The following is a 24,884-nucleotide window of genomic DNA, read 5'->3' on the forward strand; positions in this document are numbered from 1 at the left end:
TAAAGCTCCCATTTGCTATCAACAAAACAAGGCCATCCTTAAAAATACTACTGTTTGCAAATACACTATTAAAGAAAACCTGACTTGCAATCAGTTAAACAATCAGGAGAGGTGGTCAGTTTGTACCATTCTAACAGTGGCTTTCAACAGTCAGATCCATCACTTCAAAGAGTTTCATTTGTCACCTTGACGTTCTTGTGAGTGTTATTTTATACTGCTATTTTAATTGAAGTGAAACCAATGAAACATGATGGAATTACGAGATCTTAAAGTTATGATCATACAATGCTTCAAAACCTTGAAATGCAAAGTTCATTTTGCAAAAAAAAGTACTTAAACTTGTTTGCAGTGGTCAGACTTGAGCACCGGTAGATAAGTTAGGATTTTTTTTCTATAATTTTGTCATGATTAAACACTGGACAAGAGAAGTGTATGCTGCAATGTACACCATATTGCATACTGCAGTTGTCAATTTTATTTGAAATAGGGCAATTTGAGAATGCAGTTGGCCACCTGAAGCAAACAGTATTTTAAGGATGGCCAAAAGTTCAATTTTGTTTTTTCTTCTTTTTGCATAAGTATATCCTGAATATAAAACTTTGTGATGCAAACTGATCCTGTTATTTTTTAAACCTGCAGATTAAATCTAAGTTTTACTCACAGTTTGTAAGGAAGATATGGTGGATTGTTCAGCAAGATATAATGTCGCTCATACATGTATACATGCACTTTCTCTAACCAGGGACTGAAAAATCAACTTAAGACCACAATTTATATGATTTAGAAATAGATTACAAATACAAAGATGGATCAGAGACCTAAACCAGCTCATGGCCATTCCCGATGTGGCTCAGGTGAGATCTATTGAATTCTATAAATTTAAACTTCCAAATTGCATGATTTTACTGTTTTAGAAGTATAAATTTAAAGTGTCTATTTCATTAAATGCTTAATCACATGAATTAATGGGCTGCATAGCTGTTTAAGGTACATGAATAGTATACTTTGTGGTTTTCGGCATTCAGCACATATAAATGTTACAAATTATGTCATACTTGTATACGTAACTAATGGAAGGAGGTCCTATCCTCCTGTTAAAAAGAAAATTTACATTCAGTTGTTTATTAAGTAATGAGCTACAATTTAAATGTAATAATTCTGCGCTTTCATACATCAATACACTAACATGTATTTCAAATTTGCATTAATTGAAAACAGGTTTGCATTAATTGCTATGGCCTGCCATTTACTGCAGGCCTCAATTTTTATACCAAAACATTGCATTAAATCTGTATTTTTTCATAGGAATTTAGAAACAGCAGAATTTGGCAATGTGATAAACTAGGAAAACATTTTACCTCGGGAAAGCACACAATCGTAATTTATGTCTGCAATAATCTGGCCTTCTTGCTGAAAGGGTTAGAAGAACATCGTGCCAATAGAATGTCTTAGAGGAGAAATTCTTAGAGTGTTAATGTCATTAATTTTTTATGTAGAAGTGACTTTTGGACAGTTACAGCAAATGATAGTCATCTGGTAAACATGTTCAAAAAATGTATAATGAACCAATTTATGCTCTTGCTTATTACCTGAAGTATGAAATGAAAGTCTTGAAAGCAAAAACTCCTTTGAGAAAAAAGAAACATGAACAATTTGATCATATAATCTCCCATAAACCCTGTTGCATTTAGCTGTAGTAAATGAAAAAATATGTGACATATATAAAGCATTTTTTACCTATAGAATATAGTTGTAAGATGTACAAGTTTGTGTACTTAAAATATTGTTAGAATGAAGGTCTAATGTTAACATCATTGCAATAATTTTTTTTTTCTGTGTTTTTGTTTTTTTGTGTTCATCTGTATGGCACTTTGCAATTACTTTAATGTTGGCGATAATGTAAAAAGATATTTACATGAAACTTGTACACTATGTCAATATGCACATGCCTAGCAAGTCTCATATCTCTACCCAAATTATTTGGTCCTTTTCCTCTGCTTCAAACAATGTTTTTGTACTCAAATATCTCACATTACACTACCAGATCCAGGGTGTGAGTGTGTGGGGATCACACAAGTTTACTGTTTTTTTTTTTAATTAATTGAAATGGATATATTCCCTCCCCTGCCCCAAAACCCCAGTGCAAATTGTTCAAATTTTGCTTCTGAGGGAGGGGCTCAAAGTAACATACCCTCTAACGTCAAATCCCGCATCTGCCCCTGCATTATGTGATGTAGCAAAGCATTATCGAGTGCCAAGGATATCACATGATCTTCTTCCATATAGAGTGATTGTTTAGCAGATTGAAGCAGGGACTTTCAATATCAGACAACTGCATACTTTTGCCACACAGAGCCATTGTTTGCAGGAATTTTCAATGTTTTTTTTATCATTTTTTTTATAATTGCCTGCTCCGTATTATAATTTCTAGCATCATGGTCACAAGCCCCAGTGGTAATATCCATGGTTGGATTTCTGGTCAAACTTACATGGATGTTGACAATAGTGTGGGTTGTACTTTTCATTTCTATTTTGTACATGTATGCCCATTGTTTCTATTTTCAGCATCATGTCCCCATATGGTGCAGGCCCCGACGGTCATATCCATGGTGGGATTACCGGCCCGCGGGAAAACATACATGTCCAAGAAGTTGACCAGATACCTCAACTGGATCGGCATCAGAACTAAAGGTATGTTCCATAGATTTTTAATTGTTTTATAATGCCCAGAAATGGACAGTGCATGGCACCAGACTGGCATTATTAATTTCATACACTGCTGCATTTTTGTCTTTGAAATATTAGTATTTGAGATAAAGGTAACAAGATTAGCTTGCAGCTATCTCCTCAGTCCTTATGATACATGTATAATAATCATGTGTCTTGATGTATTTTCATTGAAAAAGTTATGTTTAAACAAAGAGAGTATTGATTGTTAATACACAATACATTGTATGGTTAAAGCTGCACTCTCACAGATTTACCGCTTTTACATTTTTTTATATTTTTTTGTCTTTGAATGAGCAAATTTTTGTGTAAATATCTGCAAACAAGTGAAAAAAGACTGCTGACAAAATATCAGATCCCAGATTTATATATATATATCTGTTGAAAAATTAATGTTTTATTGCTATAAAGGCGTTACTAACGGTTTGAGAAAAAATCATAAAACATCAATTTTTTAACCTGAATATAAAAACTGCAATCTGCTATTTTGTCAGCAGTATTATATGACTGGTTTAAATGCATTTTCGCATAAATTGGCTCGTTCCAAGACAAAGATTAAAAAAAGTGGTTAAAACGTTCAATCTGTGAGAGGGCAGCTTTAATATGCTTGTTCACAATGGCATATCTAGGTTGACAAAATAATATCTTAAGACAAAGATTGTTCTTTCCATTGATTTATAGGCAACTGTAAAACAACACAGCTCATAACAATGTAAACAGGGCAAGAAATACCCTCGTAATTTGATTTTCATGTTACGCTAAACGGATATTTGCAATGTATGATGTAACATGGTAACATCGATTTTGTGTCCAATTGAAACAACAAGGAAATATCATTTCATTAAAATGTGTTTGCTGTGTTCTCAAGTTTTTTGCTCGGTAAAATTTAGTAAAAACTTGAGTATCAAACATGATCATTATTTTTGATACCACTTTATTGGAAGGAATATCATAAAAGTCATTGATGCAGTTTATTTTATACAAATCATTGGAATGTTTATCATCATACATACTCTTACTTTGGTCTTTTCTCATGTATCCATGAATTGTTTTCATATACTCATAAGGGCTATATAATGTACCAACACATTATGATGACTTTTTCGAGTAAATATTTTGAGGGTGGGAGTGGTTTGGATGTCTGCCTCTCCCCTAAGAGGCTTTGGGTTCAATCCTCACAAGGGTCACTTCTAATGTGCCCGGAATACACATGAAAGGTACTTTTCGTGCATACCGAAAATTTAAATATAATGCAATTTTGACAGTGTTAGTGTTGTTTTAAGATATTCCACCAAATTTCGGATGCATAGTTGTAAGCCGATGCCAATGTCATGATGCACAGTAATTTGAAGTAATCGTCTAATAGTTCCCGATTGACATCGCTGATTTTTCTGACTCGGCTCTTCTTAATCATTCTATTTTAAATCTAATATCATTATTTATTAAAATATTATTCTGAAATAGTGTGTAGATGCATGCAGTCATCTAACTTGGAGAGTGTAAGGCAGTAATTTTTAGGCCCAGTAAAATCTCGGAAAAGCATGTTCGATACGCCAGAAAAGTTGGCTCAATCATATTTACTACAATATTTGTAACAGCCAAGCTTCATCCTAATATCTTAGAAGCTTTGACATAGCAGTTTATTGTGACCAACGATTTCCAGCAAACTGAATTTGTATACATTATTTAAAGCATTCAATGTTGGCGAGTACAGGAGAGCGGCTACCAAGCTGACTTCGCACGATTTCTTTAGACATGATAATCCAGAGGCGGAAAATTTAAGAACGTGAGTAATGCTGACAGATTGTATCCCGCTTGCCTTGCCTTATCATCACAGATACACAAAATGCTACAATGTTTGTTTTGTGCAAAGCCAGTGTAATATTAATTGAAAAGAATATCATTTTTATCTAAATTTGTGACTGTTTTGCTAATTAAAAATTGATGTTGTGAGGGCCTCCCAGATTGGTTCTATGTTAAGGGTAGTTTTTTTTATTGTATCAAAAAACAAAAATGACCTTAACTAATCAGATTTAAGGAGCTAGTAATGATAGAATGAGTTCCATGGAAAACACTGTTTACTGTGTAAAGTTGTCCAATATGGACAGTAAATTCAACGAATTAGACCCACTTTCCATTTCCAACTCATTAAATTTATAGACTGTCTGCGTTTCGCGGAATTTGGAATTTTGGCCTTCGGAGGCGATCAGCCTACCGAAGAACTATGTTCACAGAGGTCTAACTTGTTGAGTGTACTAAATGATGATGAATATGACTTTATCATTATAAAGTTTTCATGCTAAACTAATGCTAGTTGTTTAAAAAAACTAAACAAATGTTTGTTTTTGTAAGGCGATTTGTTTGATTTCCCCTGCACTGTATAGGTTTTTAAATTGGAACCTGTGGCTAATCTTAGAATCAATTTGGTATGGCCTAATTCTCCACTTAGCCTTGCACTTGACTTATATTTAGTGTTGTGTGCAGTTTGCAGCATGAAATAACTTAGTACTTTTTTTTCAGCATAATGTTACCAAGAAAACAAGAACTCTCAATCTGAGATCTGGAAAAACCCAGTTTGCTAAAAATAGCCAAATTGAAAAAACCCAAAGTTCATAAATAGATTTTACACTGTCATTCCAGTTTTCAATGTTGGAGAGTATAGAAGGGCAGCCACAGACAAATATCGAAGTCATGTATTTTTCGATACGACCAATTCCGAAGCTTTAGCCATAAGACAGTAAGTGCACACAGCAAGACAATGTAAGAACCTAAATCTGCCATGCTAGTGCTAGTTGAAAGAAGTATACTAACCTCTTCCTTTTAGGCGTATTTAAACCTTCGCAAAGGGTGCGTGTTTTTTTCAAGATGTTTACACCTTATTAATTCTTTCATTATAAAGTCAGAAACACTTTGGTTACACATCAGTTACTTGTTTTAATTTTGTTTTTGTTCTGGTAGTTTTGTTTTCTTATGTTTTGGTTCATTTAATAAAAAATGTTTTAGTATATATATACTCCAGTCTTTTATAAAGTTCATACAACATTAATTGAAAGGAATAAAAACAAACACATAGTGGTATAAAGGTTAATTTGCCTTCAAAGTAAATACAGTACAGATCATTCTGTCAGATGGTTAACAGATCGTGTTAACAGATCATTAACAGATCAACATTATTTCTTCTCAATTGTTTGGAATAATATCAAAACACTAAATGGGCTGTTTCAGACTGTTTTTGCATGTTTTTAGTGGTCCAAGATTTATCAACAGTGTATTGCCCGAAATTATCAGTGGGTAGAAACATAATTAACAAAATATACAACTGAACAATAACAGATCTGACAGGTTGGAACTTTAAGAATGGCAAACTCTTTTAGATGTTGTTTGGATAAAATGAAGATGAAGAGGAAGTATATTTCATAATGTTAGACTTCTGTACAGCTATTTACCTCCAACTTTCTGTTGTTAGGCATGGTATCTACTATGCAATGTATCCGCTCCTTTTTAACACCATACTGTAACATGAAGATGCAATAATCTACAAAAAGAAAGTAGCGTGAAACTGTAGCATAGCTTGAACAATGGTATTGAAGGCCCAGGCATGTGCATAAGTTTGTCAAAATGTGTTTCTTTAGTTTTAAATATGCCAGAAATATTTCTCCCATACCTTACAATGGGGAGTTTATGTCTCAGACATCTATGCATTGGCACTTCAAAATGCACTTCAGAATATTGAAAATCAGGGGGCGCACCCCCTAAGATAATCTGATCTGCTGGGCCTGGCCAAAGCATGACAAGCCTACACACTTTTTCAATCTAGCCATTCCTGTGATGAAAACTTTGCAACTATTAAGGCAATTTTTGTGTTATTAAACAGATAACATAAAGGAGGTATTTTATAACATGTTGGAATGTGGTCAGAAACAGGATACAAATTTGTTAAACAAGCTTTTTTTTAAAACATCTTATCTACAATCATCAGCTCAAGGACTTTAAGATGATTTATCTCCCTTTAGTCCATTATTGATTATGGATTGCTGCCCCTTCTTTATCCTAATGTCATGACTGAAATACAACTTAAGGCTGGCAGCAATTGACCTTAAAAGTGATTTATCTCCCTTTAGTCCATTTTTTATTATGGATTGCTGCCCCTTCTTTATCCTAATGTCATGACTGAAATACAACTTAAGGCTGGCAGCAATTGACCTTAAAAGTTAGTTTGAAAACAGAGATATCAGACATAGGTTTGGCCAAGATGAAAGCTACCAAAAAATAAATGACCTAATGTAACGAAGTGTGTCGATGCTTTAGACCTGCCTTTCAGTCAATGCATCGCATTGATAAAATGGTTGTTACATAACAGTCATTAAAATTAGACTTTTGGATCAACAAGCCCGAATTATTATACTATTGCTTGGCATCAAATTTTCGAACAAGCCCTGCTATATAAAATTCAGAATTTGAGCAAGCCCGAAAGACATTTTACCAGTGCAGGGCTTGCGGGCTTGTGCTAATTTCAACCACTGACATTATTGATTAACTCCTCGTTAGACTGTAGCAAAAGAAGGACAGAGTTTGTCAAACACTCTACAACCTTCTTAGACTAATGCTTTAATTTAAGTAAACAAAGCAGCGACTTTGTGTTTTCAAAAATATATAGATAGAATTGTTTTTAATTTATAATAGAAATTGTTGATTTATTATTAGCTTTCCTGCTCAATTGGTACTGTCTTTAATGCTTAAGATTGAATTTCTTACAATCGCTTGACTAGGTTACATTTTAAATAAGCATTGCAAATCCTCTAAGCTGTGCTGGTCGATTTGGGTGAAAAATTGTAGTTTTGTTTGTTATTAATTGACTTTTCCTGTGGCTGCCATTCTTATAAAAATATGTGCAAGTTATACAATAATGGCTGTTTTTCTTGTGCTTATATGCTTATGTGTATCATTTCATTAATCATTAATCACTTGAATGTATTTTGAAAGTTTGAAGTAAGTTTTTATTTTAACCAAGACTTCTTAATTAAGAACTATTACACACCACTGAGGATCATATGACATTATAAGGACCGGTCAGTCAGCCCCTGAAGGTGTATATGGACCGAGGCGTTAGCCGAGGTCCATTCACCTTCGGGGGCTGACTGGCCAGTCCTAATTATAATGCCATTTGGCCCGAAGTGGTGTGTTTTTTTTCGTATATTATACTGAACACTTTTTAACCATTTCATAATTTTAAAACGCCTTTGATGTGTTTTATTGAACAAATCTAATAATGTTTACTTGCGAAAAAAATGTTGTTGTGAAAATTGCAAACAGCACTCAGCAGTTTTATGACGTCAGTGGTCCATATTATATGACGTCAGTGGTCGATATTATATTATTGGCGAGGTCTGGACCGGCCAAAAACATAATATGGACCGCTGACGTCATTAAATCTGGATGAAATACATTGTTATATGGACCAATCAACTTTATATAAACAAAGAAGGGACACATTTATGTAAGGTATAATATTATCAAATATTTCAGTCAGTTGAAACAGGTATAAACCAATGTTTTGAATTTGTTCTTACTGTTTGCTATACTTTTATCAAGTTATTGTTACATTTGATTTGAATTATCAGGTGAATTTGTAAGGTTATAAGGTCACCCAAGAAATTACATTTACCAATAACAAAAACTATGATAATTTCTCCAAGTTGAAAGTTGTCTTTTAACTTCTAAAGCCATGATATGTTCATGTATGAATTACATTAAGACAGACACACTATGTCATAGAAAACATACCCAATCATGTTCGCCATTTTCTACAGGAAATGTGCCCTGATGGCGATTGACGATGCCTGCAGCTTTCTCAAAGGAGGGGGAGAAGTAGCTGTAAGTTGTCTGTTCAATATTGTGCCTGAGAAAATTGCAATAGGTGGAGATGAATTCTCATTTCCTGACACTAATAGACTGTTAGGGTGTGAGGCATACAAAATGTAACCCTTATTCCTTAACGTGTGCCAGGGTTTAGTACCATTGTGAGGGAGTCCCATTTTATGTCCCACCCAGGGAATGATAGGTATTTTTAGTGGTAAGGCAGGGTTTAAGCCTGCGACTACTGAGTTCACAATCAAGTGTCTAACCGCAAGATCACATACCTGCCAAAAAAATAAAAAAGAATGCGTGGCAGCAATGCTTTGGTCCTTTTTTGAAAGAAGTGCGTAAATTGGCAATGAAGAAAAAGAGATTATGCTTTAATTGATATTCTGGTTCCATTTTAAGATATTAAAAGAATTAAAGAGTGATGTGTAAGCTACATTGTTTTATAATGTGTAAGTTGACAATTTATTAATGTTATTTCCCTTGGTTTTTGCATTTCAAGAAAGATAAAGACATTGCAATATTGATACTCTCATATTACAGGTGATAGATGCCACCAACACTACCAGGGAAAGACGCAAACTTCTGGCGGAGATCATCTGTGATAGGTTTGGGTTCCGACTCTTCTTTGTGGAGTCCATTTGTGATGACGAGACCATCATTGAGGCCAACATACTGGTAAATAATCATTTGGTTGTTGTTTAACCTCTATCCATAGCCTCATACATCAGCATTTTCTTTGCAAAAGTTATGTAACAAAGGCATTAACTATGGGGTTTTTATGTAGCGGTAATCTCTTGAGGGAAAGGGAGAAACACATAATAGCTATGTCATTTATATTAAGTGATATTTTTTATCCGGTGGAATTATTTGTTTTAACAATGGTTTTAGGAGGTAAAAGTTTGCAGCCCTGATTACCTGGGGATGGACAAGAATGAAGCTGTAAAGGACTTCATGAAGAGGATAGAGCACTACAGCCTGAACTACCAGTCCCTGGACTACAGTCTCGACAAGACCCTCTCCTTTATACAGATCTTCAACCAGGGGGAGAGATTTCTAGTCAACAAACTAGCAGGTTTGTATAATTGGCTGAAAGATATTACTTCGACTGTAAACTGATAATATATATATCATGTGTTTTGGGTCGGGATTGTTAATACTGACCTGAGGGAATGCACATAAGCAGTTAACAAGAATAGAATTGTTTGATTCAGATTGTCACCACAAAATTGATGCTTAAATTATCCATTCATGTAAGAGTTGGCTGTTCATTTTCCAAATTACTAATAGAACATGCAACCTAACTTACTGACCATTATGAAACATAGTAAAAAATAGTTCATGTTGACATCAAAAAGCTCCTCTTAAAAATTCATTTTACATTTTCAATAGGCAGATTGCTGAAATAAAACAACCACTCACAACACAGACTTTGATAAAAGACAATCCTGTGTGGTTTAATTCCTTTGTTTTGTCAATCATTTGATTTTATCAAAACCATTTTCCTTAGATGGTATAAACCTCATCAATGTGGTCTAATTTTCTCTTGTAAATGATGAATGGACTTCTGAAACAAATAGCTTAAGCAGCGTATTGCTAAAGCAGTTCAGATTTCATTTTCTGATAGAGATGCTCTAACCTAGCAAACAGTTCAAACTTTTGTTTTCATTACTGTTTCAGGTCATCTACAAAGTCGAGTTGTGTACTATCTGATGAATATCCATGTCCTCCCAAGAACTATTTACCTCACCAGGGTAAGTGTATAGTGTACATAATATGAAGGATGAAGCATTGTAATAGTTAGTATAAATGATTGTATATTTTAATCATGACAAGTTTTGTGCAACATAACAAAAATGTAGCAAGTTGAATTTTATCAGCAAATTAACAACCCTTTTGAAAAAATCAAGGATTGGCGCAAAACCGCTGAGAATCACTTCATTAATTTCGCCGAGACTTCCCTTGACCAGCATTGTGATTTGTTTTTCATGCTTAGCCAAGGGAAGTAAGCACTGTCGGGTATTTTAAAGAACGAAGTTCTTCTTTTAGGATCAAGCTGATCATGTTTGTAAAATACATAAATGTTTGCACTTCATTGTGGCTGTAGATTGAAATCAATGTGTACGTTACACTTTTCAAAATTACATGTGGGCGTACAATACACTTTAAGTAAAATGTTATCTGTAGTTCTATTTAACATTTGAGTACGGTGCTGCTTACAGGGCTTTAAAGGGACTAGACACCAGATGGTCCAAAAATCGACAAATACAGTATTTCCTCAAAACAAGCCTAGAATTGTCAATGGAAGCAAGTAGGAGGCGGATAATACATCATTTTACATGATGTAAAATAATATAGGCAACAATCATGTTGCTGTCTCATCTGTGTTTCCCCATTTGAAAATAGCGCATAATGGTTTCCTGTTTTTTTATGCGTTTATGCGTTTATACACAACGATGTCAATTTTATGTAAGTTTTTGACAATTTTCTTTCTTTCTCTCAGTTGTATCATCTGGTGTCTAGTCCCTTTAATATGGTAGGTAAGATTGTTTGAGATGAAATTAGTTTCATAAATATTCAGATAACCAAAAAAAAATGGAGGAGCAAAAATTACAATTACGTGTTTTGGTTTGCACCAAGATTAAAACAATGGGTCTTTTCTCAGGGTAACAATGGGTCTTTTCTCAGGGTAACAATGGGTCTTTTCTCAGGGTAACAATGGGTCTTTTCTCAGGGTAACAATGGGTCTTTTCTCAGGGTAACAATGGGTCTTTTCTCAGGGTCTATATCAAGTATTTAAAAGGCCAATTTTAACCTGCTATTTCTTTCCTCATATCTCAATAAAAACAGTTTGCCAAAGCCTAGAATGCTCCTTTAAGCCAAAGTATGACTGATTTCAATTGTTCAAAATAAAGGCATTAAGAAATAATCAACCTCCTCTTTGCATGATTTTATCCTCATGTCAAGTATTGGCAGAACAATGATTAATTGTTCAGATTTAATCCTAAACTTCAAACTGGGAAGATTACTTATAAAGATATACTGTTGAAACTCTTATGGTAATAATTATTCCTCTTATTCTCTTTGCAGCATGGTGAGAGCATGATGAATCTCCAGGGGCGTATAGGAGGGGACAGTGAACTCTCCCCCAGGGGCCAAGAGGTAAGAATGGGTAGCTTCTTTACTCAAAAAGTGTAAGTGTATGTTAGAAGGCTCCCTCTTCACCATGGTGTGGGCATGATATATCTCCAGGGACACATAGGACAGGGATTCTGAACTTTCTCCCCGGGGCAAGGAGGTATTAATCGGTAGCTTCTTAGAATGTAAAGGTTTAGGGGTACATAGGGGGGAATAGTGAGCTTTTGAGGGGCCACAAGGTACAATCGGATTGTCAGTCACAAAATATGGGGGAAAAAATGAAAATCCCTTTCTTCTTGAAGAATATATATTTTCACATAATACTGATGATGGCTTTTATACAAAAACATGTTGTGTTCAAAGATGACTACTGTGAACCAACCAGTATCTCACTAAGTTTTACATTAAATTTTGACATTCAAATGAATCTTAATGACCATTTGTCTTCAGTATGCCAAAGAGCTGGGGAAGTTTGTCGACCAGGAGAAGATCCCGAACCTGAAGGTGTGGACGAGTGAGCTGACACGAACCATACAGACAGCCCAGCATATCAAGGCACCAAAGGCCCACTGGAAAGCTCTCAATGAGATTGATGCTGTAAGTTGGTTCCCAGTCTATTTAGTTTGGGGTTATATTGTTTCATTAGAACTGATAAGAACTAGCAAGGTAACACAAACAAATTAAGACTATACATTAGATCAAGGCTCCTTAGGCGGACTGGAAGGCACTAAATGAGATTAATGCCAAGGTGTACTGGTGTATTGTCAGTGTGAGGTTTATATTGTTATACATTAACAGATTTGGACCAGAAAGCTCATACAGAACATGTAAATTTGATATTATATAAAGGTTCCTTCCGCTCACTTCAAAATTTTCATTGAAATCTATGAATGAAATTGCTGCTGTAAGTTGGTTTCAAGTGTATAAAGTTTTGTGTTCAAATTATAAAATAAGGACTAGTGTGATTACTCAACCATACAAACAGCACAGTATACAAGGAGACGGTTTCATCAGAAGCTATTTCATATATGGATGACATTTTCAACACTAGCATCGCAATGTTGAAAATATTTCCCTGGCACAAAAGCAAAAACTCCTATTTGTGATGAAATTGCCTAGAAAGCTTTTAATGAGATCGATTCTGTGACAGGCTTGTACTAATGATAATAAAGCTTAAAATAACAAGTGTCATATTAATGGGAAGCAATTAAGAAACCTCCAGTTATGCATGATTTTCTTTCTTACATGTTAATTCATATGTGTGCATGTGTATGTATCACAGTGTTATGTAAGACAACATAACAATACAAATGAAGTCTGCCAACATTAAGACAGGTCTGGAAAAACAGAACCTACTATATTTTCAGATGTTCAGATATTGATCGGTTGGAAACAGTTTGAATGCCATTCAGTTGCTGGTTCCTAAATGTGATTTAAATAATGGGTATTTCTCATACAATGGTTTCCCTGCAGGGTATATGTGAGGGTATGACATATGAAGAGATTGCAGAAAAGTACCCAGAGGAGTTTGCCAAGCGAGACCAGGATAAATACCACTACAGATACCCTACTGGCGAGGTGGGTGATGTCTGTGATGAATATAAAATTAAATGAGAATATGAGTAAAACGCATCAAGCTTGATTCACCATCTTTATGATTTGGCTTAACGAATTTCACAATGGTTCTAAAGATCAGGATTAATCATATAATCAGGATTGAGATATTTTAATTTACATTCAGACTATTGTACCTTTAGTTCTTTTTTCATGGTAATGCATTTGAAAACACTAATAAAAATATAATTATTTTACTGTTTGTGCGTTTAAATATGTAGTTTAAAACGTTTTAAGAATCTTTTTACTGTAGATAATTGTAATACCATTCTTCAATAATGACAATAAGGCTCTTACATAATGTATAAAAAAAATAATAAAAAAAATGTAAAAGCCTACCAACCCTACCTACCTGTTTTAAAAAACATGTAACCCTAGTCGAACCATTTTTTTTTTGGCCCCACTGCACATTTTCATTGTTTTGTTTTCATTTCAGTCGTACCAAGACCTTGTTGCCAGACTGGAACCAGTTATAATGGTTTGTTGTTTATGTTCATTATGTTTAATGTTTCTCACTAAGCAGGAGATCTTTTGATATAAAATTATATGCATTGACTGTTTGCAATATGAAACCGACTTGTTTTAGTATTAAAAAAAGTAAAAAAGAGTTAAATGAAAAGAAATATCAATATGGGAAAATGCTTATATTTATGAAAAGTACTAACAAAGATGTTAAAGTGACACTCTTATTCAAAATCAATACAAACACATGTATAACGTACATAAATTTGGAGTGATAAATGTTTAACTACTTACTAAATATAGGATTTATGGAAAATATTAATTACTGATAACACGATTGTAACCGTGTATACAGAAAGCGCAAAAAGTATTAAAAATGTGTCTGCCTCCCACCCTAGAGGTTGTGGGTTGGATCCACACCAGGGGTGCTTTCTAATGGCCTCCCTGAATGGAGTCAGTACTGTTTTCTACCAATGTATCAGACTCAAGAGTGATTCATATCAGCTTCCAGCTGTTTATGCAATCATGCCAAATGAAATAAATAAGTACACACTTAACTTAAATTGTGAACTGTAACTTATCTCAGGAGTTGGAGAGACAGGAGAATGTAATGGTTGTGTGTCACCAGGCCGTGGCCCGATGTCTTCTGGCCTACTTTCAGGACAAGTCTTCAGGTGAGAGAGAGAGGACATATCTCCTGTTACCAGGGTTAAGGGGTGCTTGATTAAGGGGATTATTCAATGTTTGTACTGTGATAATTGTTTTATTAAAGGATTAAGGTTGTTGTTATAGATTGAAAATTGTGCAGTTTTTCCAAAAGATATTTGCATTAGCCAATGACTACAAAAAAATACATTTTGATTATATAAATTCACTCTTTCATTCAATGTTAGAAAATGCTGGGGGAAAAAACGATTAATGTTGCTTTTTTTACCGGTATCTGTTTGAAAGCCTTTGCAACAAAAAATGTTCATATATTTACTTTGAAAAATTACGTATATGAGTTTAACATGACATTAATTGTCTTACATCTTACTGTAGGTGTGATACAATAATAACATATTTGTTTTATATCACACTAATGTAATGCATGGGTGAAAGTGATCCTATTTATACCTGACTTACCTTTTGAAATGTTGTAGGGGTTCATTCTTACAAACTGTGTAATCCAGTGGGTTTTATACTGGGGGGGGGGGGGGGGGTGAAGGGTAAGGGGGAACATCTCCATTATCAGATTATCAGCTGTTAATGAACAAAACTCATCCGTTCGTTTATAATCCTTAGAACAAGCGTAACAACTCTTCCATCGCCAGCAAGCAACTTAGCATAATAGCAAAATGTTTTCAGATTATGTAAAATTTCCTTCCCGATAGCCAGGGTGTAACAGGTGAGCTGTTGTTACAGAGTTACACTTCAGAATCATCATACTTGCAACATCTAATGAATGCTTTATGACAACAAAATGTAAACAACAGACTTTCACACCTAATCTAGGCAAAAAATATTTGAGACCTTTCGAGAGACAGTGAATCTCAAAATTACCAATTACTAATTGTATAACAGCAGTGCTGGAACAGATTCACATTCTCAATTCCTTTTCACCACACAGGACCCAATACTTTTAAATACAATCTGTGTTTCATCACACATTAGGCAGGAAAGATTGATTCAAAACTAATCTACTAAGCACTTGGAGTGAGCTGTTTATGACTTTCAAAAAACATAATTTTCAAGAGTTTCCTTAGCAGCCCCCAGCATTTTTTCAGTTTAGTGAGTTTTCACAGCTTTCACCCATGGTTATGTTAGTGGACATTGATGTCATTTTACCCTACAAATTTAGTTGCAAACTTTTTACTGAAGCATATATAAAAAAAATTGGCGATGAATGTGATAAATAAAAATCCTAACATTTGTTTCCATATAATACACCTCTTATGAACTTATTACGCAAATGTTATAACACTCGCCAAAGAATTGCTATAAGAACTTTTCCTAAAATTGTTTCATAATTTTGTATTGTAAATAGCAACTCAAGGATGATACTATAGCGCATTACTAAATCTTTGAAAAATCCTCACAATTCCAGTACCGTTTCACATTTATTACTAAACTGAAAGAAATGGTACCATAATGTACTTACTGATTTACTCTGGCACAAGAAAATCTGTTTTGCGATTAAGTAGTTTGTATGTATTCATGTATACCGGGTATGTAAAGTTTGTTTTTGTAACAAAATTCAGAGGTTAACTGATAACATGGTTATATTGTAAATAAGATTGCAGTAATAAGTATTTTACTGAAATACCACAGGAATGAAATGTGAATTTCTCATAATCTGATATCATTGGCTTCAGTTAACGTAAGTTCATGAGAAAAACTTATTATTATTTGCTGTAGAAGTAAAACTTTAAAAACAGAGTTCAACTTTTGTTTCATATTTTAAATAAATGTCATGACGGTATTATATATCAGTTTCTCATGAATTTATTTATTTAACTCAATCTGAAGAAAATAATTATTGATATAACCAAGAGACATGTATGGTTTATGATACTTGAGACCATATTTTACTGCATTACATAAAAAAATTATGATTCTGAATGGTTCATTTTGAGTTTGACAAATATAAGAAACTATTTTGATACCGTCTGATAATAAATGAGATAAAGAAGTACATTTTGCATGTATAATTCCCAATTCTATGTACCTGTGTGACAGTCGAGATTCCGTATGTGCCAGTTCCACAAGAGTCATTGGTCGCTATGAATATGACCGGAAATGGGGAATGTGAAAATAGAGTTATCCCCCTTCTCAGGTATTCAGACTGCAAGAATATCTGGATCAAAGCTTTTGATGTTTTTACCATTTTTAAGCCCTTGTATTTCCACAGTTTTTGCTCTTTCTCAAGTTTTAAGCTTTTGAGCTTGTTGAAGAAAACAACAACAAGGTATTATAATAGTCTTGGTTTCGTTGATGTTGTCAGAGAAGGCATTGTGGTGAAAAACTTTAACCTTGGCCTTACTCAAAAGCTGTTCAAGATATTGGAATAAAACTTAGTACACATGTTGCAAGAGACAATACACACATGTTTAGTAAAACCCATAAGTCTGGCTTTGATAATAGTCTATTTAGGCCATTAGTTGACCGAAAAACAAACAAAATGACTAGCGTTGGCATTTGCTCAAACTGTGGACTTGTGATGCATATATTTTTTTTAACAAAATATTTGATGTAAAAGCCTAGATGGGCTTATAAAAAAATTGCATGGTACCAGTCTGCCAATATATAGCTATTTGTAGTAGAACACATTTTGACATTTCACCACCCCTTCATTTTCACTTTAATGATTTTTACCTATTTTTAAGTGTGCTAAGGTGTTTGCTTTTGGGGCTATAGTCATGAACTTGCGACTATGTTAAATGGTAATGAAATGGACGAAAAACCATCTTATAGTTTCCAATGTAATTTGTTAATCTGATTTTCTTCTTGCACAGTATTGTATGTGCGTATGACATATGTTTCTCAAATAGAAAAGGCATCATCATAGTCTTAGTGTCACTATTATTGTCAAAATATTCACATTGAACATATAACACATGTTATCCTGGAAAAAAAATTCACTTTGAACATAGTACACATTTTATCACTGACCTGTGACAAGTATGAGAAGCAACACCCATAACTCAGGCCTTGATAGTTGTGGAGTTATGCCCCTTGAAAAACCAGACTGGTGTCTTCATGCATTTCTTTTCTGTGTTGGATGCAGTAGATAGATACTAATGAAAATGATTTTAATACTCTTGTAAAATGGATATGTTAAGTTTGTCACAATATCACTTCATACTTTCGTGCATTTGTTTTTATTTTAAAAATATTGCAATTTCAGAGCTAAAATAGATGAAAATTAAGATATTTTAAAAAATAGTCTTCATTTTAGCTTAGTCAGAACATTTCTTAATCTATATACATGTACATTATACAAATAATAATAATAACCTTTTGTTACTAAAATTGCTAGAAAATTGACTTGAATTTCCAAGTTACTTGGAAATGGAATTCTAATTTTAAACTTTATGTTTCTGTAATATATATAACAGATAGAAAATCTTATATTTTTGTTATAAAAATAATATTTCATTTCAGTAACTTGTGCTATCATCTAACCCAGTAATGTGTGCAAAATAACATGCAAAACGGTATCTTGTGTTTTATGCGCTTTGACAAATGCATAGATTTATAGTGTCCCTAAAGGAAAAATGAGAAATTCACATTTTCATCCAGATATTCTTGTAGGATTTTAAATCAACACTTGTGCATATTTCACGTACTTTCGTAGTGGTAATAGTTTTGCAACACCTCGTTTCGTAGCTATGTACTTATACCCCACAAAACAAAGTTTTGGAAGGGGTAAATAGGAGTCAGCATGTCAGTCGGTCGGTTGGAATTTTAATACAGGTCTAGTTCAACTTTGGTGAGAAACTACCAATTTTGATGGACTCATAGCCCTTTTCAACTTAAACTTTGTCCTCTTTTCCTTTTTAGAATTTACAACAAATAAAATCAGTGTCCAGACAATGACTTGGTGAAATGGATTAAAAATAAACAATGATATATTTGTTATAAACTATAAGGTACACATCATATTTGACTTTGGTTATAATCCACCAATGTTTGATGGCCCTTTTTAAAGAAAATGGGGCCAAAAGGGTATGGAAGTTAAGTAGCCATTCATGTGTCAAGGCGGCATGTGGGGTATTTATCAATCCTGTGACCGCTGTAGTTTCACTTGATCCAGCTATTGTGTAAAAGATGGCTTTTCTAGCTGAAGTTTTCTGTTTTTAAAGTCTATATTGTCAAAGCTTTTAATATTTTCCTGTTACTGACAAAAATACCTTCCGAATTTCCTGGCTTGCATGAGTGAATGTCAGAATTCTATTGTATACAAAGTATTTATGTAACTTTACTTGTACAGAGATATCCTGAAGGTATCCTGAAATATATTGGCTGGGGAAGCAGCTTTTACATTTGCTTTCCATTTGATTTTAGGAGCAACTTAATTACATTGATTGTTAGTGTGCTATGAGGAACAACATAACTATATTGAAGGTAGTGAGTATTTTAGGAGCAACTATCATATTTTTATTGTAAATCAGATCAGTTAGTATGATTTTAGGAGCAACTTCATTATTTCATATTGGCTGTCCATTATACTATTAGGAGCAACTAAAAGGTATTGCCTGTTGTGTTGAAATGATTTTAGGAAATTCCTAATTACATGGCTGTCCAGTGTTCTATTAGAAGCAACTAAATTACCTTGGCTATTCATATGATTTAGGTTTCATTGGCCTTTCAGTGTGCTTTTAGGACCAACTGATAAACATTACATGATTGTCAGTTCCAAAATTATTAGGAGCAACTGAATTACATTGAACGTTGGGTGCTATTAGGAGCAGCTAAACAACATGCACTACTAGGAACAACTGAATTGTATTAGCTGTTGTGGTGGATACATGAAAGTTTATTGTTAAATGTCAGTGGTGTAAATAAGAGAAAGTTCTATTGTTTTTTGTTTTAAATCCTATGCAATCCTGTTTTGTGCACTGTTTATATTTCATTGCAGATCCAACAGTAATATTTCACCATACACTATGATATCTTGATAATGCTTTACACCCAGTATTGTTTTCGTATTTCATGTGATTCTTATTGCTCTTAATACTACTTACATGTTACTGATAATTTTAGTTTGCTGTAACAGAGTTCCATGTTGTCTTTGTTCTTTTTTTTATTCCTTGTATCAGTAATAATTTGAAATATGAGGAAAGTTTTTCAGAATTTCTTTGTACCATTAATATGGCTTTGCAAAGATTTGAGCTTGTCTTTTTTAACTGAAAAGAATAGATGAGTGTTGGCACTCTTCTGCCGTCTTTATAACGTACTTAACTAAAAAATGTGCCATACTTCTATGTCTTAAAATGTTAAGGCTTAATGTGTTAATTGGATAGTTTAGATTATGAATAATTATGTTGTATCTTTTATTGAATTTTATTGACAAGCATATGTTGCAAAAACCGTTACTCAGACTTTAATACTTTGGACAGTTATTTCTCTCAATGGATTGAGACAACCAGATGAGATGCTTTTTGGGCTCTTTTTAAAAACTGAATTTTGGTTAAAAATTTGTCATTTTAACAAATATTGTTTAATAAAAAAAGCGACAATTACATATTAACATTAAGTGAACATTGACAATCAAGTCCTTACTGTTGTGTTATATTTCAGAGGACCTTCCATATCTGAAGGTTCCCCTTCACACCGTGATAAAACTCACGCCGGTGGCCTATGGCTGTAGAGTGGAATATGTCAGCCTAAATATTCCTGCCGTGAACACACACCGGGAACGGCCTGTGGTGGGTACTTAATGTTGTTCACAGATTTAGTTGTACATGTCTGGTCAGCCTCAATATTCCCGCTGTGAACACACATCGAGCAAGGCCTGTGGTGGGTATTTATGATGTTAATAGATACAACTGAGTTGTATGTGTCAAGTTAGCCTCAATATTCCTGCTGTAAGCTACACTGACAGAATGGCCAGTGTTTGGTACTGATGCTGTGAATAGATTTAGTTGTCATATCAAGTTAGCCCAAATATTCCCATGGTAAATATGCACCAAGAATGATCTGTGGTGAGTATTATCATTGTTTGATAACTGTAGACACAGTGGTGCATATCGGTCAGAAGATTCAATGATCTGGAGAGGACTGACAGTTGCTTAAGGCAGGTTCATATAAGCAACAGTGCAATGATATGCTACGAAGTTCTTAACTTTCTGTTGCTAGATAATATTAGATATCTGGGTTGTTTGTTAACACAACCTTTGAAGACCCGTGTCCCTAACTCCAAGTTCAAGGTCACACTTAGTGTTTATTTACAATGGAGTGCTGCATATAAGGACATAGAGTAGAGGTTCTCGTGTCCGGTCTGTAACTTTCCCTTGTATGGACAGATTTTAAAACAACTTGCCAAATGTGTTCCACATACCAAGACAACGTGTCCCGTGCAAAACCCGTGTCCCTACCTCAAAGGTCAAGGTCACACTTAGTGTTTATTTACAATGGAGTGCTGCATATAACGACATAGAGTATAGGTTGTCGTGTCCGGGCTGTAACTTTCCCTTGTATGGACAGATTTTAAAATAACTTGCCACATGTGTTCCACATACCAAGACGACATGTCGCCTGCAAGACCCGTGTCCCTACCTCAAAGGTCAAAGTCACACTTAGTGTTTATTCACAATGGAGTGCTGCATATAAGGACATAGAGTATAGGTTGTCGTGTCCGGGCTGTAACTTTCTCTTGTATGGACAGATTTTAAAATAACTTGCCACATCGATGTGTTCCACATACCAAGACGACGTGTCGTGTGCAAGACCCGTGTCCCTGCCTCAAAGGTCAAGGTCACACATAGTGTTTATTCACAATGGAGTGCTGCATATAAGGACATAGAGTATAGGTTGTCGTGTCCGGGCTGTAACTTTCCCTTGTATGGACAGATTTTAAAAAAACTTGACACATGTGTTCCACATACCAAGACGACGTGTTGCGTGCAAGACCCGTGTCCCTACCTCAAAGGTGAAGGTCACACTTAGTGTTTATTCACAATGGAGTGCTGCATATAAGGACATACGAAGACAGCGTGTCGTGTGCAAGACCCATGTCCCTACCTCTAAGGTGAAAGATATACTAAGTGTTTATTCACAAGGGAATTCTGAATATAAGGACATAACAGTGTAGGTTGTCAAGTATGGGTGGTATTTTTTTTATGTTCAGAGGCAATTTAAAATAACTTGCCATATGTATTTGACACGTAAAGGCAAGATCAACTTTTCATGTACTGACCTTGTTCGTAGGTCAATGTCACATTCGGGGGCATTTGTCACATACTGTGACAGCTCTTGTTTCATTTCTTATTAATAAAAGATATCTCAGTAAATTGTATATCATTCCAGATTGTATTTGCATGGAATATCTTGTGTGCTGTGTAGAAATATTATCTTAGACATGTATATTTTTTCATTATTCCTTTCAATGTATTGTTTTGCAATTGTTGTTTTGGTTTGTTGATAGATGAAAGAGCTCTGTAAGATTATGTTTTTGAACTATTTGTAAAAAATGAATTGTTCTGAGCTGTCAAAGAAACTTCTTGTTTGTTAACATATAAATAAGTTAATCTTATACAATGTAAAACCATGTTTATTTGACACAGGAAACCCATTCTCTGTCTGGTATTCAAGTGAAGACTAAATAAATATAATAATAAATATTTTCAGTAAATCAATTAAAATATTTTCTTACACTAACGGAATGCATGCAGTTTTGTTAGTCCAGCTTTGCTTTGCTTATATTGAAGTCAGTGATTTGCTCCCTCTATCATACATGTAAAACTATTATCATTTCTCACGGTATTCCAATTATTTTCATCTGTAAACTGTTATTATCTTTCTTTACCCTATATTTATAAAATATTGAAATATTTTCTGTATATCCCCAAACTGAAGTAGTTGTATAAAACTCCCAACAATGCTTTTCACCAAGGGATCCCCCAAACACTCCAAGCATAGCCAATCATGAACCCATTCCTTATAAAAAATACCACATTCCTTATAAAAATACCAAAACATAGTCAATCATGAGGCCTTTCCTGCTTTTAACTGCGTTATAACAGCCCATCTTTTCATCTCTTTTATGAAAAAAATTCCCATCGTTACAAGTCATATTGCCATCACTCCTATTAAAACTTCCTTGTCTTCTTTAAAACCTTGCATCATAACAAGCCATATTCCCATCATTTGAAGAAAAGAATCCAATCGTTACAAGCCATATTGCTATCCCATCAAAACAAGTCATATCTTGGCATCACTTTTGTAAACAAAATCAGACATAGTAAGGCAAACTGCCACCTCTGATAAAACTCCCATTTAAACTAGTCATATTGCCATCATTTCTGTGCTAACATCAAACATAGTAAGACATATTGCCACCTCTGATAAAACTCCAATTAAAACTAGTTATATTGCCACCACTTCTGTATTAATATGAAACATAGCAAGACATATTGCCATCTCTTTGATAAAACTCCAATTAAAACTAGTCATATTGCCATCACTTCTATAGAAACTGCCATCCAAAAATGGTTTTATGGCCATACATTATTTAAAAAACTCCACTCATTAACTAACATAATGTTAACAAGCATAATGCCATTTCTGCTATAACACTCTAAACATTACACATTGTATTGCCACAAGCATAACAAGTCATAATGCCAACCTTTCTATAATGAACCCCAAGCATAACAAGTCATGATGCCAACCTTTCTATTATGAACCCCAAGCATAATAAGTCATAACGCCATCCTTTCTATAATGAACCCCACGCATAACAAGTCATAATGCCAACCTTTCTATAATGAACCCCACGCATAACAAGTCATAATGCCATCCTTTCTATAATGAACCCCACGCATAACAAGTCAAAATGCCAACCTTTCTATAATGAACCCCACGCATAACAAGTCATAATGCCATCCTTTCTATAATGAACCCCACGCATAACAAGTCATAATGCCAACCTTTCTATAATGAACCCCAAGCATACCAAGTCATAATGCCAATCTTTCTATAATGAACCCCAAGCATAATAAGTCATGATGCTATCCTTCCTAAAATGAACCCAAGCATAACAATTCATAATGGCATCCTTTCTATAATGGACCCCAAGCATAACAATTCATAATGCCATCCTTTCTATAATGGACCCCAAGCATAACAATTCATGATGCCATCCTTTTTAAAATAACCCCAAGCATAACAAGTCATGATGTCATCCTTTCTATAATGAACCCCAAGCATAACAAGTCACAATGTCATCCTTTCTATAATGAACCCCACGCATAACAAGTCACAATGTCATCCTTTCTATAATGAACCCCACGCATAACAAGTCATAATGCCATCCTTTCTATAATGAACCCCAAGCCATCCTTTCTATAATGAACCCCAAGCATAACAAGTCATAATGCCATCATTTCTATAATAAACCCAAAGTATAATAAATCATAATGCCATCCTTTCTATAATGGACCCCAAGCATAATAAGTCATAATGCCATCCTTTCTATAATGAACCCCAAGCATAACAAGTCATAATGTCAACCTTTCTATAATGAACCCCAAGCATAACAAGTCACAATGTCATCCTTTCTATAATGAACCCCAAGCATAATAAGTCATAATGCCATCCTTTCTATAATGAACCCCAAGCATAACAAGTCATAATGCCAACCTTTCTATAATGAACCCCAAGCATAACAAGTCACAATGTCATCCTTTCTATAATGAACCCCAAGCATAATAAGTCATAATGCCATCCTTTCTATAATGAAACCCACGCATAACAAGTCACAATGTCAACCTTTCTATAATGAACCCCAAGCATAACAAGTCATAATGTCAACCTTTCTATAATGAACCCCAAGCATAATAAGTCATAATGCCATCCTTTCTATAATGAACCCCACGCATAATAAGTCATATTGCGATCCTTTCTCTAATGAACCCCAAGCATAACAAGTCATAATGCCAACCTTTCTATAATGAACCCCAAGCATAACAAGTCTTAATTTCATCCTTTCTATAATGAACCCCATGCATAATAAGTCATAATGCCAACCTTTCTATAATGGTCCCCAAGCATAATAAGTCATGATGCCATCCTTCCTATAATGAACCCAAGCATAACAAGTCAATATTTCATCCTTTCTATAATGGACCCCAAGCATAACAATTCATTATGCCATCCTTTCTATAATGGACCCCAAGAATAACAATTCATTATGCCATCCTTTCTATAATGAAACCCAAGCATAACAAGTCTTAATTTCATCCTTTCTTTAATGGACCCCAAGCATAACAAGTCATAATGTCAACCTTTCTATAATGAACCCCAAGCATAACAAGTCATAATGTCAACCTTTCTATAATGAACCCCAAGCATAACAAGTCTTAATTTCATCCTTTCTA

At 34.3% G+C, this 24,884-nt stretch overlaps 1 protein-coding gene across 14 annotated transcripts in view; it reads left to right on the forward strand.

Annotated features, from left to right (window-relative positions):
• LOC128216928 (6-phosphofructo-2-kinase/fructose-2,6-bisphosphatase-like) overlaps nt 1-24,884 on the forward strand; it is a 39,239-nt gene that overhangs the window by 8,608 nt on the left and 5,747 nt on the right. For 4 of the 14 annotated variants that reach the window (XM_052923645.1, XM_052923647.1, XM_052923648.1 and 1 more), the window contains exons 2-14: nt 743-854; nt 2,566-2,691; nt 5,368-5,464; nt 8,538-8,601; nt 9,133-9,267; nt 9,481-9,664; nt 10,270-10,343; nt 11,680-11,751; nt 12,178-12,324; nt 13,201-13,305; nt 13,778-13,819; nt 14,390-14,477; nt 20,086-20,213. In XM_052923645.1, the coding sequence (XP_052779605.1) occupies nt 806-854; nt 2,566-2,691; nt 5,368-5,464; nt 8,538-8,601; nt 9,133-9,267; nt 9,481-9,664; nt 10,270-10,343; nt 11,680-11,751; nt 12,178-12,324; nt 13,201-13,305; nt 13,778-13,819; nt 14,390-14,477; nt 20,086-20,213 (1,311 nt within the window). In that variant the 5' untranslated portion in view covers nt 743-805. Of the gene's footprint in view, nt 1-663; nt 855-2,565; nt 2,692-4,419; nt 4,514-5,367; nt 5,465-8,537; nt 8,602-9,132; nt 9,268-9,480; nt 9,665-10,269; nt 10,344-11,679; nt 11,752-12,177; nt 12,325-13,200; nt 13,306-13,777; nt 13,820-14,389; nt 14,478-16,521; nt 16,619-20,085; nt 20,214-24,884 lie in introns of those variants that run through there. The other 10 variants (XR_008258156.1, XM_052923650.1, XM_052923644.1 and 7 more) reach the window with 6 other exon arrangements.

Source organism: Mya arenaria, chromosome 14, assembly GCF_026914265.1.
Source record: "Mya arenaria isolate MELC-2E11 chromosome 14, ASM2691426v1".
In the NCBI taxonomy this organism is placed as follows: Eukaryota; Metazoa; Mollusca; class Bivalvia; order Myida; family Myidae; genus Mya; species Mya arenaria.